The 15,139-nt window shown below is 37.2% G+C and overlaps 1 protein-coding gene across 1 annotated transcript in view; it reads left to right on the top strand.

Annotated features, from left to right (window-relative positions):
- The window catches only part of LOC104397254 (chromosome unknown open reading frame, human C9orf3), a 170,106-nt gene that overhangs the window by 21,285 nt on the left and 133,682 nt on the right, over positions 1–15,139 (top strand). The window contains exon 4 of the mRNA XM_010007203.1: positions 1,742–1,990. Within this exon, the coding sequence (XP_010005505.1) occupies positions 1,742–1,990 (249 nt within the window). The remainder of the gene's footprint in view (positions 1–1,741; positions 1,991–15,139) is intronic.

Here is a 15,139-nt window from a genome sequence, read left to right as displayed (position 1 = left end):
AAAAAAAAAAAAACTTCTGGTAAAAGAGAAATATTTTTATAACTTTCTGTAGCAAAAATTAGTTCACATTTTAATTGGTGTGATTGTCATTGTTATGAGTGTGTGATAGTCACTGACTGAGATAATTAACACAGGCAGTGTGATGTGTTTGCAGTAGAGGTACTGACAGTGAAAGAAACAGAACTGATGCGTTTCAGAAATAAAAAACCTGACCCTCCCCCCAAAAATGTGGTGTTGCTTATGCACAGACAAAACAGGAGAGCCTAAGTATGCAAGGTTGTGTTGTAGTTAATTAGGACAAAAAACACCCTATGTCCTTAAAAATCTTCTCTTATAGTTATGTACAGTTAGCATTTTTGTGGGAGTTAGTACAACAGACACCTATTACTTACTTTAGTCATTAAGTCTAGGTAACCAAAGTGTGAAATGGATAGACAAGCACAAATGTTAAGGAAGTGTCTCAGATAAAAAAACAGAGATAAACTCTTAGCCAGCAGGAAAGTACGGATTTCTGAAAGTAGTTTTTGAAATACATAATATGATTTACGTCCAGCTGCCAGTGATTTTGACATAAGGAGGCTGTGTGAAAGAAAATGTTAAATGGAGCTAGGGTGTTAGATAAGTTTCCTATCTCCTTGTGGTCATTATAGACTTGGCAACTTTTAGAAGAGATAGGGTGCTAGCTTTCATGTTTTGCCTAAGCTCAGCTCTGATAAAAAATACAAAGTGACATTGTTTTAGAGTGGAAATATACTGTATTAGACCACCCTTGGAAAATAATTTTATAATGATTAATGTAGTTTCTTTGCATATGTAATCAATGGAATAGTTGGAGTCCACTTCGTTCACAGAAATAGTTATATAAAGTGCACTTCGTTGGCACTTCAACAACACTTTTCGTCATGTTATCACTTTGTTTTGTGTGTCAGCACTCATGTGAAGCATGATCTTCCAATTATAATTGCTTTGGGCAATGCTGGATGTAATAACAATAAATACTTTGCATGTCCAGGCATACTAGAATCAGGTTCTTTGAGCTGAAATCTCAAACGAAGGAGAGGCTCTGCACTGCACAGAAGACAGGGTAGCAGGTGAAAACATGGACTTCTGCTTGGATATGAGTGTGTTTGGGCAGATAAATTATTCTGAAGGTATATGACTCAGTGTGTAGGAAGGATTTGATTTACCCCTCTTTCTTCTAGCTGTAGCTCTGAATATCCTGTAACGGTGATGTAAACTAAGCTTGATCCTTATTCATTTTTTTAAATGTGCATGGTGATAAGCCTGAATTGATATTTACTCTTATTTTTTACATAAGAAACAGAAGAATCAGTAGAAGTTCATGGAGAATTTTAGTAACAGTGACAGAAAAGTCCCGTTGGAATTTCATTCTAATTGCACTTAATATATTTGTGTTAATACATACAAAATTTTATTTTTGTAGTGAAGTTTGAATAGGAATTCTCTGAATAAATAAGTTCTTCTTGTATGTATCTTACAAAATCTGTTTGACTAGTTTATTTTTCTATGAGTAACTGTATCAGTTCTATTCAGACATGTAGTAATGAGTGTTTTCACAGTGTTGCACATGTGTGAACAGTGAGAGAATACATATGAGTTGGTTTTATAAACCAACTGCCATCCTGATGTCTAGAGAATATCCATGTTTTAGCATAATCAGCTGTGCACATTTTTGGTATCACATTAAACTATTTTTTTCTTTTTCTTTTGTTATTGTCAGATGCCATGAAGAAATCTGTAGTCATGTGGAATATCCCTGCCGTTTCCAAAATCCTGCTGCCAGGTTGGAGGCAGTCATTCCTTATAGAGTCTTTGCTCCCAGGTGTCTTACGGAACTCTGTGAAGAACACTTGCTCCGGCTAATTCCTCAGTGCCTCTCAGCTGCTTACAGCACACTGGGTACCCACCCCTTTTCCAGGCTTGATGTTTTGATAGTTCCTTCCAACTTTTCCAGCCTGGGGATGGCTAGGTAAAGAAACTTCTCAGTATCTCATTTCTTATATTTTGTTAGACTCTGTTTTATCAGCTAGTTAACCATGTGAAGTTGCTGTCAATATCAAGCTGCTGTTCTGTTTTTTTAAACCAAACTTACAACTCTCATTCTGTTTTTGTGTAGGCAGGTTTGTTTGCATCCTTTGTGCTATGGTCTTTAGTTTTAGCAGGGCTCAGGGAGGGAAAGTATAAGCTCATTAGATATGTGTCTGAATTTCCACGTTTGCCAAGCTTAAGACATTTTACTGCTTGAATTGCTTTAAATACTTGATGTTGCTATTTTTGCCATATTTTCTATTGGTGTTGATTTACCATTATGTCTTTAAAGAACAAGAGCATGTTGAAGTCCAGATCTAAAGTTTATTCCTAAGCCTTTTGTCATTCATGAGCTTCTAGTCAAACACTGGTCTTTGGAAGCTGAGTAAGGCAAACTGTAAGAATTTATATTGTGAAATTTTAATCAAATTGTGGAGAATAAAAAGCTTAAATATATATTTTTTTACACTATAATTTGCAGTTGTGCAATGACAGTAGAATTTTAGCTCTATTATTGTAAGGCAATGCCTAGAAACTGAAATTATTTCCTAAATTTTATCTGTTTATAAATTGGTAACAAGAAAGTATTTGTTAAGAGCAGAGAATGAAGCAGTATTTTTATTCACTGTTTTCTTAGTGCCAGCAGTAGAGCAGTGCTCAGTGAAACCATGAGTGGAGGGCAAGACACAAAGACTATAAAATGGAAGAGAAAGGGGAGATATGTAGGCCAAAATGACAGCACACAGTAGAAAATGTTGTCAAGATTCGTCATTGATGCGCACTTCAGGAAGTTGTCACAGCTTTACCTGCATGTAACTTTCCCAGAATGTATGGGGAAAAGCTGCCTGCAGGGAATTCTTTTGCAAAACCATCTGTGGTTACCTGAGTCCAGATTCCGTGGCCAGAATATTGCAATTGTGCTTACTTTGCAAAGGAGATGAGAATACCCTGTGCTTTTAATTCCCTACCCTTCTAACTGCTCTCAGTTCAAAGTCATTCATATCACTGAATATAAGTAAAGGATGGAATAAGGGGCCTGTATACTTCCTGATGCTTTTCATTCAGCAGTTCATCAAGCCAAGCAAATTAAAATTTTTTGAAATTGAAAAAAAAAAAAGGAATAATTTCAGCTGTTTAAATGTGAACTATATTCTGACAGCAAAGAAAATTATTAGGTGACTCATGATTGTTTGTTCTTGTTTAATGTGATTTTTCAAATAGAGGCTTCTATGTATATAGCAAGCTACTTAAATAGTTAATTCCAGTGCATGCAATGATAATTACTTAATTACTTCAGTTAAGAATAAGCTCTGTGCAAAACCATGTTCAAGCCCACATAAAAAAAGAAAAAAAACCAAGTTAGCTATATTGTTTCTAAAAGGGTGCTGTATTATTTATTTTTTAATCTTCTAGTCTATCTGTAGCAGTATAAACATAACACACCATGCCAGCGCAAAGGAGTGGTTATTTTGAGAATTCTGATTATGCTCCTTTCTGCCAGGGAAGGAAGCAGTAATAAATTTTAGTGATTATCTGAAGTATCAGGGCTTTACAGCATTTGGCACTTTTCTTTGTCTGTTCCTCATTAGCTGAGACTTACTGTTTGTTTTTTTATATCCCAAAATACTTCCCTTTTCTTAAGGGGGATGTTTCCCCAGCATTTTAGACTGTTATGAGATGATGCTAGGTCTTCCACAATGTTACCTGTGTAGGTGTTTTAAGGTGCCTATTTCAGTAGCAGCTACAATAGGTCAGCTGCATTTCTTTTGACAGACCCTTTATGAGAAAAACTCTAGTTGAAAGCATATTCATTTTACTTGTGTTTTCTGCACATCTCTTCCTGCTATGGACTTATGTATGGAAATGGGATCTTGACTGTCTATAATTGAAATCATGCCCTTTGTCTTCCTTTTGATCTTTGAAGCTGGAGGATTTAATTTTGCACTCTGTCTTGGTTTTATGCTGTTTTAGTTCAAGTGATTCAGTATAGCTTCACACAAATTAATGTTAGTAAAAGAAGAATGTGGCCTACAAGTAAAACTGTATATAAATTAAATTAATGAAGCGTGTGGATCAAACTTAAATAGCTTAAAAGCCAGTGATTCAGTGCTTTCTGTAGAATCTTGAAAGTTTCATGAACACCTAATAGCACTTAATTATCTGATATTAAGTTCTCTCACTATTAGAAGGGAGTAAAGTTGAGAAAAAGGAGTAGGGAAGTATGTCAGACTGCAGAGACTCTGCAGCCCCTGATTAGGAGAATCCCTGATGTCAGACAGTGCTGAAAACTGTGCATCATTCGTGTACTGGAAGAGCTAAGAGCTTAAAAGTGGAAGGTTCAAAGTAGCACTGTATTTGCCTGCTGTTGACAATGACGTGGTACTCCCTGAGATGTCAGCCGCACTGACATTTTAACAGCAGAGTTATTTCATGGTTGCTCATGTGAGCTCATAGTTACTCATGTGCATAAAGCTGGCTGAAATACTTAAAATAAAAAATAAGGTATGCATGTTCCCTGGTTATTCATTCTCTCCAAATCAGCTCGTTCTCAGTCAAGTTTTGTTGGTCACATATGAAAACCAAATGTGTCAAAACCTGTTCACACTGATCTGCAACTCAAGCCCTTTTCTTTTTGCAAAATCTAAAGAGACTCTGAATTCCTTGTGCTTTTTCATTTCCTCAGGTGAAACTTTGAAACTTTCTTTTGAATACAGAAGCTCTTAACTTTTTTGTTCCACCTGAGCCTGTGCTTGAGACCTTGATTCCTCTTGCAATGTTTAATAGCAATTCTTCTCCCCACCTCTCTCCCTTCCCCCCGCAGTTTTCCCCATGGAATTTATTTTTCCCTTGATAACCATCAGGGGCCCTTTTATAGGCACATCAATCTCTTGTGTTTCTGTAGCTTTAGAAACTGCGTACTGTCTTTCTGCTTCTTCACAGCAAACATGCTGAATATTTATTTCGTTCCTCTGGAGGGCTCTAAACCTTTTTTACAATGAAGTAAGTCAAATAACTGTTTTTGCAACAATGGTTTTCAAAGTGGTTTTGGGGTTTTTGTTTGTTTGTTCTTTTTTTTCCCAGCACTGCTTTTTCTATTTAAATTAATGTACTTCAGATGTACTGGTTTTGTAATAAGTGAGCACAAGGAAATATCCTTAGCCATGCACTATGTGTCAATAAGTTGACTAGTCACATCATATGTTGCTGGGAGCTAGAAGAGTATGATGAGAAAAGTGTCCCTTGGCATGTTCCATGCTCTTAGTTTTTCCTTATGCACTTAGTACTAGTAACTGCTGAAAACAGAGTAATGGGGTAGAGAGACTTCTGGTCTTACCTAGTTTGGCTGTTCTTACAGCCATTTTACCCTGCAAAGCTAGCAAGTAAGTGGAACCAAATAACTTCTGAGCAAGATACTGACGTTTTCAAAACAAGACCTCAGTGTTTGGTTGAGTCCTGTTTAGGCTCTAAAATTAGTGGTCTTATTTTCAAATATGCTGGACACCCCTGAAGCCCAAATGGCGTTTGATGATAGAAACATAAGGAATAAGGAATGCTTGGCATATTTGTAAATCACGTCAACTTATATAGCTGGCTAAATACAGATTTAGCAACCGAGCTTTGAATTCCTGTTTATAAAGATCTTAGTCACTCTTCTCTCATGTAAATTGTCTTAGGGATATTCTTTCCTCTTAAAGTACCATTCTTCAAGACGCAGTATATCAGCAGAACTCTTAAGTCAGTATGGTGGTTAACTTTTTATATTGAAAAGGGAGAATTAAAAGGAAAGGAAAAAAAAAAGCACGCTCAAGTAGCCTTTTGGATCTGTGGGTCTGTAGCTGTCATTTGTTTGATCTGTGTGACTACAGTGTTGTAATGGCAACCGGTAAGCCTGTGGTGGAATCAGCCAGGACTATGGGAAAACAGCCAAGTGTCAAACCTAAATGTAAGTCTTTTCAATTTTTTTTAAATGAGAGACTGAAAATTGCCTGAGACTTTAATTTCTCATCCTGCAAATCATTTTTTTATACCCTCGTATTTACATACAAAAGTCCTTTTATTTCATTCAAAAGCCATACTAGAACCTTTACTTAGTATATTTTGTTGGCAGTATCATGACTTGGTTGAACATTAATGAAATTTGACCTAGAGGTGCAAGTGACTTTAATGTGATTTGAATTTAAAGAAAAAGGAAAAGATATGAAGCTTAAACTTCTTGGAAATATTTGGTAGTAGTGGTGCTTTGCTATACATCCAGTCGTGGTTCTGGTTTTTTTTTAAACAGAACTTGAAATCCATAGTGAAGTCACTTGGAACTTGAAATCCATAGTGAAGTCCACCTAGCAGGAAATATCTGCCCTTTTTGTGCTTCTACAATGATGGATAAAGGAGGATACTTGTCTGAAAATAGCCTGAAATCTGCTTATCAAAGCAAACAGAAGGGCTAAAACAGGATTGAGCATGAACCATTTTCTTAAGCCTAGGTTCTCCTTTTTCTGTTCTGTTTTAAAGGACCTTCTGTGCTGAGTTATTCAAGAAAATATGCACATTACAATTTATTCTTTTTTTTTCAGAGGCAGTTTTTCCAGTTAGCATTTTTTCATTTGGAAAATTGTGTATTTTGTAAATCAGACACAAGTAAGTAAACGTTGTTTATTTAGTATTGTGGAAATTACGTACGAAATCCATGTTGACTGTGGTGCAAGGACTACCACAGAGAATTATAAATGTAGAGATACACTTTGATTTACATGGAGTTCCTTTTGAATAATAGCTGTTCTGGTAGATACTTTGAATGTTTGCTAGCCTCACATGCTCTGTTGCAATGCTGCTGTAAGCAGTAATTCAGTGTACCTATGCTTAGGAAAGGGACTCCAGAGATTTGCCTTGATGAATGGAGTGGGGAAGATGTGATACTAGTTGGGGAGATGTTTTGAGAGGGGGAAGAAGTTGGGTATATATTTAATATGTTTGTTTTGTTTTTATTACCAGAAAGGCGGTCAGTGTTGGATGACATAATATTGAAAATTCACTGTAGGCTATGCGAGCTATAATCTACAAGCAGTTTTGAATTCAAAGAGATCCTGGATCTGTCTTCCAGCCATCTAAGCATATATCTCGTTACATTTTGCTTTGGTCTTTCCTTCCTGAAATTTGTCGCTGTCGTAGAAATTTGGATTCAGTTTTTAGTGCTATAGAATTTAGTTAGAATTTTAATGAAAATAATATTATTCTACTGATGGAATAGAAATTGAATTATTTTTTTATTTTGCCTAATCACTGCTTTAGTATTTCAAGAAAATAAAGCTATTCAAGATTCTTTCTAATTGGAGTCTTAGCTCTGATAGCTAAGTATATTCAGAGTATATGACTGTAGAACTCATACATATGAACTTAGTGGTATTAGACACCGAGAACATTTTCTGACTCTTAACTGGAGCCTGAAGTGTACTTTGCTACTAGTGAAATCATAGTCCTTCATCCAGTTGTCTTTTTGGGATCAAAACAGGATTTAGAGCACTTCAGGCACAATATATTTTGTTACTAATGTACTGAGCTGCTGTTTTGGTCTGTTAACTCCTAACAGATGTTCTTTTGAATGTAAACCTGCAAAGAGAATAAAACAAGTTCATTTCTGATGGAAATCAAAATTTGCTTGAATATTTTTTAAAAATTGCTCCAGTCAGATAAATATTATTATTATTTTAAACAAATACGAGAAATAGGATTATTCCTAAAAGCATGACCTTTTTCCCCTTCAGAATTATATTAAAAAAATTAATAAAGCACAGAGATTTCTTGCCTTCAATCCATCTTTTTTTTCTTCTTTTTAGTTTTTAGTTTCTTGAAAATAAATACATACAAAATAGTGAGTTCTTTAATTTTTACATGGCAAATAGGTTTTCATGTGCTTTGAATGGCACTGAAAAATAAAATGGCTGCTTCTTTTTAAGAAACATTGCAAGTTTTGTATAAGGTAGCTTCTTAAACCAGATACTATCTGTTATCTTTACTGATGTTTGACTGCTGCAGCATACTGAGAGAAGAAAATGAAAGGTTTAGCTCTTTGATTGTGCAAAGTGGGATGTAGATGTTACCTGTTGCAAATAATTTTGTTGTTGTTACTATTTACCTCCTTGAATCATCTAATAGACAAATTGCTTTGCAGTATGTCTTACAACACTATAAAAATAAAAGACAGTTGATATTCTGGTGATGACACATTTCAAGTGTAAGACGTGAGACCATGATAGGGGAAACTTTTTTTCTTTAATTTTTATGATATCTGCATGTTTTAAATATGATGGATGTTTTTTTCCAGTGTCTGAGCACTCAGCTATCTGAAAACCAAGCCCTTATTTTTTTATGCTTAAACATGCAAAAAATTATATGCATTAATACACACTTAACTCCAATATACACGTGTTGCTTTCAAATTATTTTTTCCCCTCTTAGGCCTGTGTTTCACAATCTGACATGTTGATGAAATAGCATTTGAGACTATGAAGAATAAAAATTTACTTTGGCATTTTCTCACCATCCTTTCTACAGTGTCACAGCAATAGCTGCTTTTATACTTAATCCCTAAAGGGAAATTATTCAAATGGTTTGTATAACCGCCACATTTCCAATGACGTGTCCTTTTGCTTTAGTGTGATATCTCAATGGAACATCTGTGCAAGAGTGTGTATTGTTTTCTTCCCAATAGCAACAGCATAAAGTGGAAAACAATTCAGTAGTCCACCAAAACTGTGGAAACAACTGAGCAACTACTGCAGCTTAAGGTGGATTGAAAAGCCTCTTGCAGTAATGTAAACTCCATGCTCTGAAACTAAATTTCGAATTGAAACCAAACTTCAGCCATACTGCCTGGTAAAATTAGCAGTCAGTGCTTATCACTCATAGATCCTCAACAGACACCAGGACCCAACTAGACCCTTTGTTGCCTATATATTCTATAAATTTGTAAGTCATTACTTCTTTGCTTTCTAGTTCTAAAGTTACTGCCTCTTTACAGACACAAAAGTGCAGGATCTCAGTTTACAGTATTGCATGGCAGCAACCTCTGGTGAGACTTATTCAGTTGTTTAAATCATCCATTCTTTATGCAATTTGGCAGAAGGACTAATCTGAGAACCTTGCTAATACAGATAGGGCTCTCACCAAGTCTTAGTAAGTAAACCGAGCAAAGTACTATTTGCTTCTCTTTTTTGAAAAAATATGGTAAAATGGTAAATAATGGCAAAACAAGGGTGAAACTTGTCTTGCTTGAGTATCATTGATGATGCTAATGATGATGATAAGTCTCTGAAACACATTGTCCTGCCTTTGTGCCACTTTATAGGACACAAAACTAATAATAGAGCTTTACGTATGCAAACTACATCTCTGTTTCAAAAGAAAAACAACTCATCCTCCAACTCCTGCCACTAACCCCTGATTTCATCTCAACATCTGAAACCTGTCGTTCCTCATAACAAACACATAAAGTGAGCTTCTGCTATGGAATGTGTTAATAAGCCAGCCAGATACATATTCTACAGTATTAGGGTTGGGTTTTTTTGCATTTCTGGTTGTTTTCCATAGGGCTTTCTTAGTGCTTTTAGACGACAAGCTACATTTATTTACCTGTCTTAATGTGCTTCACTTCTTGGGAAGTACCATAAGTAGATAACATCTCAGTCACAGATTACTGATCAAAATTAAAACTAAAAGGGATGTTTTATAATGTGAATTTATTTCTGCTTCAGTTATGCAACTTTAAATAGTTTATGGGATGAATGGGAACTATTGGCTTAGGACTTAAAAAAAAATCACTTGCTTCTTTTGCCCTGCAGCACAAGGGCTCTTTGCCAGTGAAACTTGTATCTGAGTTTATTGCAGCCTGTGCTGCAATTAGAAAAGCACTCAAAAATACCTATCTTTATTAAATAAACATTCTTAAATTTGGCTCTTTTACAGAAATTAATTTACTTCAAATGAGCAAAATAAACATTACATTGTCTAGAATAAACAATAGAATATATCCTGTTACTTTAAACTGAGGCCTTAACTTGGAACATGAAGTCAATTCCTCTTCTTTCTCTCCCTCTCTCGTCTTTAGGTACAAAAAAGGTAATTTCTTCTTTTAGTAAAGGAAGAGTTAATTGAGCTTTTTTGATATTACTGTATAATAGTAACTGCATGGTATTGAATTTATGATTGGAAGTATTATATATGCTGTAAATGATAAGAAAGAGGAGACTTAATATTATGGCTGATTGTTTTGAAGTTCTAAACTTAATTTAAAAAAGACCAAAAAAAAGTGTTCACAGAGACCTTCCTCAAGGATCAGTACTTGGACTGGTGCTGTTCAACATATTTGTTGGTGACATGGACAGTGGCACTGAGTGCACCCTCAGCAGATTTGCCAACAACATAAAGAGGAACCTAAACAGACTTGAGAGGTGGGCCTATGCCAACCTCACAAAGTTCAGCAAGGCCAAGTACAAGGTTCTGCACCTGTGTTAGGGCAATGCCAAGCATAGATACAGTCTGGATGGAGAGTGGATTGAGAACAGCCTTAAGGAAAAGGACTCGGGGGATGTTGGCTGATGAGAAGCTCAACATGGGCTGGCAATATGCACTTGCAGCCCAGAAAGCCAATCGTATCCTGAGCTTCATCAAAAGAAGTGTGGCCAGCAGGTCAAGGAATTCTCCCCCTGTACTCCATTCTGGTGACACCCCAGCTGGAGTACTGTGCCCAGTCAGATACTCCCAACAGAAGGACATGCAGCTGCTGGAACGAGTCCAGAGAAGGGCCACAAAAATGAAGAGAGAGCTGGAGCACCTCTCCTGTGAAGACAGGCTGAGACAGTTGTGGGGTTGCTCAGCCTGGAGAAGAGAGGACACTGGGGAGATATTGTAGTGGCTGTCTAGTACCTGAAGAGGGCCTACAGGAAAGCTAGGGAGGTGGTTTTGTCAAGGCCACATGGGACTAAGACAAGGGGTAATGGCTTTAAACTGGAAGAGGGGAGGTTTAGGTTAGACTTTAGGAAGAAATTCTTTCCTGTCACAGTGGTGAGACACTGGAATGGGTTCCCAGGGAAGTTGTGGAAGCCTTATCCCTGGAAGTGTTCAAGGCCATGTTGGATGGGGCTCTAGGCAACCTGGTATAGCAGGAGGTGTCCCTGTCCATGCAGAGGGTTGGAACTAGATGATCTTCCAACTCAAACCACTCTATGATTCTATGATCTGACTTACCATAACAGGGATGTGAAGCTTTCCTAGTCTCTGTCTATTATAATCGTTGGTATTCTGCAATTCAACAACCTCACCTAGGAATAACCTGTATCAGGTAATAGGTTTTAGATTTTAAATGCAGACTGCAAGACCAGTGATCTTCAAAGCAAAATAAATTGTATAGAAAGCATTACATTCACGCTTACTGCTTTTTACATGAGTGGCATCAGCTGTCAGGTGCTAATGTCAGTATTTTTCACTGCAGCCTTGGTTTCAAATGTAAACAAACCACCAAATTAATGCAAAGACACTTTTCTTATATGAATAGTCATTTGACTACTTGTTGTTGACTACCTCAGAGACAATTAAGCGACTTAATGTCCTACTAAACAAAGATGTAACTGTGCAAAAACTCTACCAAGTCCAGTTCTTGTGAGTAAAGCAATATCAATTCTGAGCTCCATCTTTTACTTGTGGTCAAGGAACCTTTTTGGACAGTTACAGACAGTAGACAATTTTGGTTGCTTCTGCTCCACTCACCCACCCATAGCTTAGAGATATGTAATGTAGCTTCTCTACACTTGTGAAACCATTCTATGCCCTATTTTGGGCTACCTATTATGACAGAGATACTGGCAAACTGGATAGAGTACATCAGGCAGCTTCCAAGATTATTAGAAGGTAGCAGGATATGTTGTATGAGAAGAGGCTGACAGAGTTAGGTTGACTTGGCCTGGGAAAAGACAAACTGAGACTATCTCCTACCACCTGAAGGGATTGCCACAGAAGGGCAGATCCCTGGTCCTGTCAGAGATGAACTGGGAAATTATATGAGGCAACATTTATAAGTTGCAGTGAAGAAATTTGGACTAGATGTAATGAAAAGCATTTTCTCAGTGATGGTGGTTAAGCACAGAAACAAGTACTGCAGGGAGCTTGTGGAAGCTCCATCCCAAGAGAGGTGAAACAAAGTCACTTCAAACTTGACATTTTTTATGAGATTCCAGACCTTTGTTGCTTTTACCTGAGCTTCTGTTTTGGCTTTTATGCTCAGTGACAAATGACACCTGCCTCTCCAACTTTACCTATATGATACATTCATATTGCCATGATGCATGAGAACCTTGCAACAATTAAATTATTTTGTTTCCAGATTGCTGACTTTCACTTGCTCTTAGCTTCAGGGTTATAGAAACTGCCAGGAGGCAGCGTGGAGAAAGACATAGGCATAGTTGTGAAATAAATAAATATGTTGTGAAGAAGAACAGACAGAGGATTAGCTGTGAAGTGGCAACATGAAGGAAAGGAAATAGAAATTCGTAATGGCATGGGAACCTGTGAGGAGACAAGCTAAAAAATGTTGTAGCTACTGAATATATTCCAAACACAACCAGATCAGCAAGTGTCTCTTGCATGTCTTAGTGAGAAATAGCAAACTTTTTTCTAGGCTTTCAAATTGTGTATTTGACACTACTGAAGGTTAAACCTTATGAATTTGTTTAGTTGCTGTAGTACCACTTTGTGAATATTATTTCTTTCTTTTAATTTTATATTGTGAACAAAAGCCGCAGTAAAAGAGTAGGTTTTCCAAATGTACCTAATTAGGGCAGTGATCACATAGCCCTGTCAAACAATTCCTGTGCAGTGCTTTTCCTTTTGGTCTTACAAAGGGAAAAAACACAATGTTTTTCATTCAGGTACTGTAAAATAAGCAACACATACGGGCTTTTCGATCTTGTGGCATACATAGATAGCTAATTGTTTGGTCCGAGGCAGAAATTCATGGGGTTTTTTTGTTTGGTTGGTTTTTTTTGTTTTTTTTTTAATTCCAGAAATCTTGGGAAGACAGACAGAATAAAAAACCAGCATAAACTCAAAATAATCCAGACAGAACATTCAGAACACAGACTATGAAGTGATGAAAATTACATCTTTCTCTGCAATGAGTCATTCTTGTAAGCATGTGTTCCTTCCACATTTCTCCACAAGCCTTCCCAAATATATACTTTGGCTGTTTGTAATACCAGTTCATATTGATACCTTTCTCACTGGAGAAAAACAAACCGGAACTTTTCACAGCTATCTTCTATAGTTAGTGGAATTATTTATTTGTCATTAAGAATAGTTCCTCTTCAGTGACCACAAACAGAACTTTGTTGTTCTTTGTAAGATCATTGTTATGATCTCACTAGCTTGTCATTGAGTACTAAGTGGTTGGATATGGGCTAGATGAGGCCTTCACCACTAGACACATTTGCAGGGGGAATTTGGATCTCATGGTTTTACAGTGCCTGAGGGATAGTTTCTGTTCCCAAAATAAGCTATTTCTCCAGTAAACTCCTATGTAAACAAAATCGGTGTTAAAGGCTCTGACTTTATATGAATCAGGGGGCAGGAATGTTCTTGTTACAGTTGGGGTTTTATTTTTCTTTGTATGTTTTTTTTTTAATTTGAGTCCTTCTGCAAGTACTTTTTGCTATGCTCATTGCCTCTGACTAACATAATTTTATCTTCCTAGACCTCAGTTTGGCTTTCAGCCTTAATTATCCTTGTCCACTTTGAAAACCTATCCAAGGTGTCTTTTTTAATAGCATTGGTACTTGGGATTTTCCCTCCACTACTTTCAGCTCCTTGCTAAGTCTTTTTTTTCACTTTTGTAACATTCAGCCCCCCGATGCTATTGTATAGGTAAGTCTCTTTTCCTCATTTGTGTTGTAATTCAGGACTGGCTTTGATCATGACCATTCAGTTAAGTCCTCCTCTGCTTAATGGGTTGGATCCTGTACTTCTGTATTTGCTATTCTTAATTCTCTGCTGTCATAAAATTCTGTTAGTTGTGAGACTTCATTCCTGAAGGAGATTTTTTCAAATTCATAGTGTTCAGCAACTTATTTCACTTTAGATTGGTGCTTTTCACTTTGACATTTTGATTATCCATTTCTCTCACTTCTCAGTCCCTACATAGGCTAGCATGAGGCTTCACAAGGGCCTGGGTTTCAGTTACTCTTAAATAGAGGGAATAACCAAAATGTTATTTCGTATGTCATGATCTATTGTTTTCTAAGTAAAGCTCTGACATTCCCTAGTTATGTGAGATCTAAGGCTTTTCCCTAACTTCAGCAGCAATGGGTTGCAGGCTGGACTAGGGGACCCTTGCAATTCTGGGTTTGCATCTTATTCTTTGGGAGACTCCAGTATGTGTCAAAATGCATCACTTTCAGCTGTCACGTGTTCTGTGCATTTAGAATAGTTAATCCAGTCTGCTTGACTACTGTTACTGTTCTGACATTTCAAAAGGTGATTGTGCAGGCAGTGGCCCTTGGAGCAGTTTGAACAGGGCCAGACATAAAAAATGTGCTCTACACTGCAGCCAGACACAATGGTCCTAACTGGAGCCTCTGGCAAAAAGCACCAGGGGAGACTCGAGGTCGACCCTTAGGATTCTGGAGCCAGAGCTACAGAGGTCCCAAGGCCAATTACATGACAACTGAGAAGGAGATACTTGCAGCATATGAAGGAGTTAGAGCCACTTCAGAAGTGATAGGCACTGAAGCGCAGCTCCTCCTGGCTCCTGAATTTCCAGTGCTGAGATTCATGTTCCAGAGTAATCTTTCTCCTGTCCATCATGCCACTGATGTGACCTGGAGTAAATGGGCTGCTTTAACCACCCAGAAAGCTTAAATAGGAAGGTCTAAACATCCAGGCATCGTAGAAGCAATTACAGACAGGCCAGAAGGCACACACTTTGGAATGCCACCACAAGAAGTGGTGAGACGAGCTCAAGAAGCTCCACCATATGATCATCTACCAGAGACTGAGAAACAATTTGCTCTTTTCACCGATGGTTCCTGCTGTTTTGTAGGGAACCACT

The sequence above is a fragment of the Chaetura pelagica genome, unplaced genomic scaffold (assembly GCF_000747805.2).
Source record: "Chaetura pelagica isolate M959 unplaced genomic scaffold, ChaPel_1.0 scaffold40, whole genome shotgun sequence".
In the NCBI taxonomy this organism is placed as follows: domain Eukaryota; kingdom Metazoa; phylum Chordata; class Aves; order Apodiformes; family Apodidae; genus Chaetura; species Chaetura pelagica.
The sequence above is the reverse complement of the archived record's forward strand: the minus strand, read 5'-3'. Positions and strand labels throughout refer to the sequence as shown.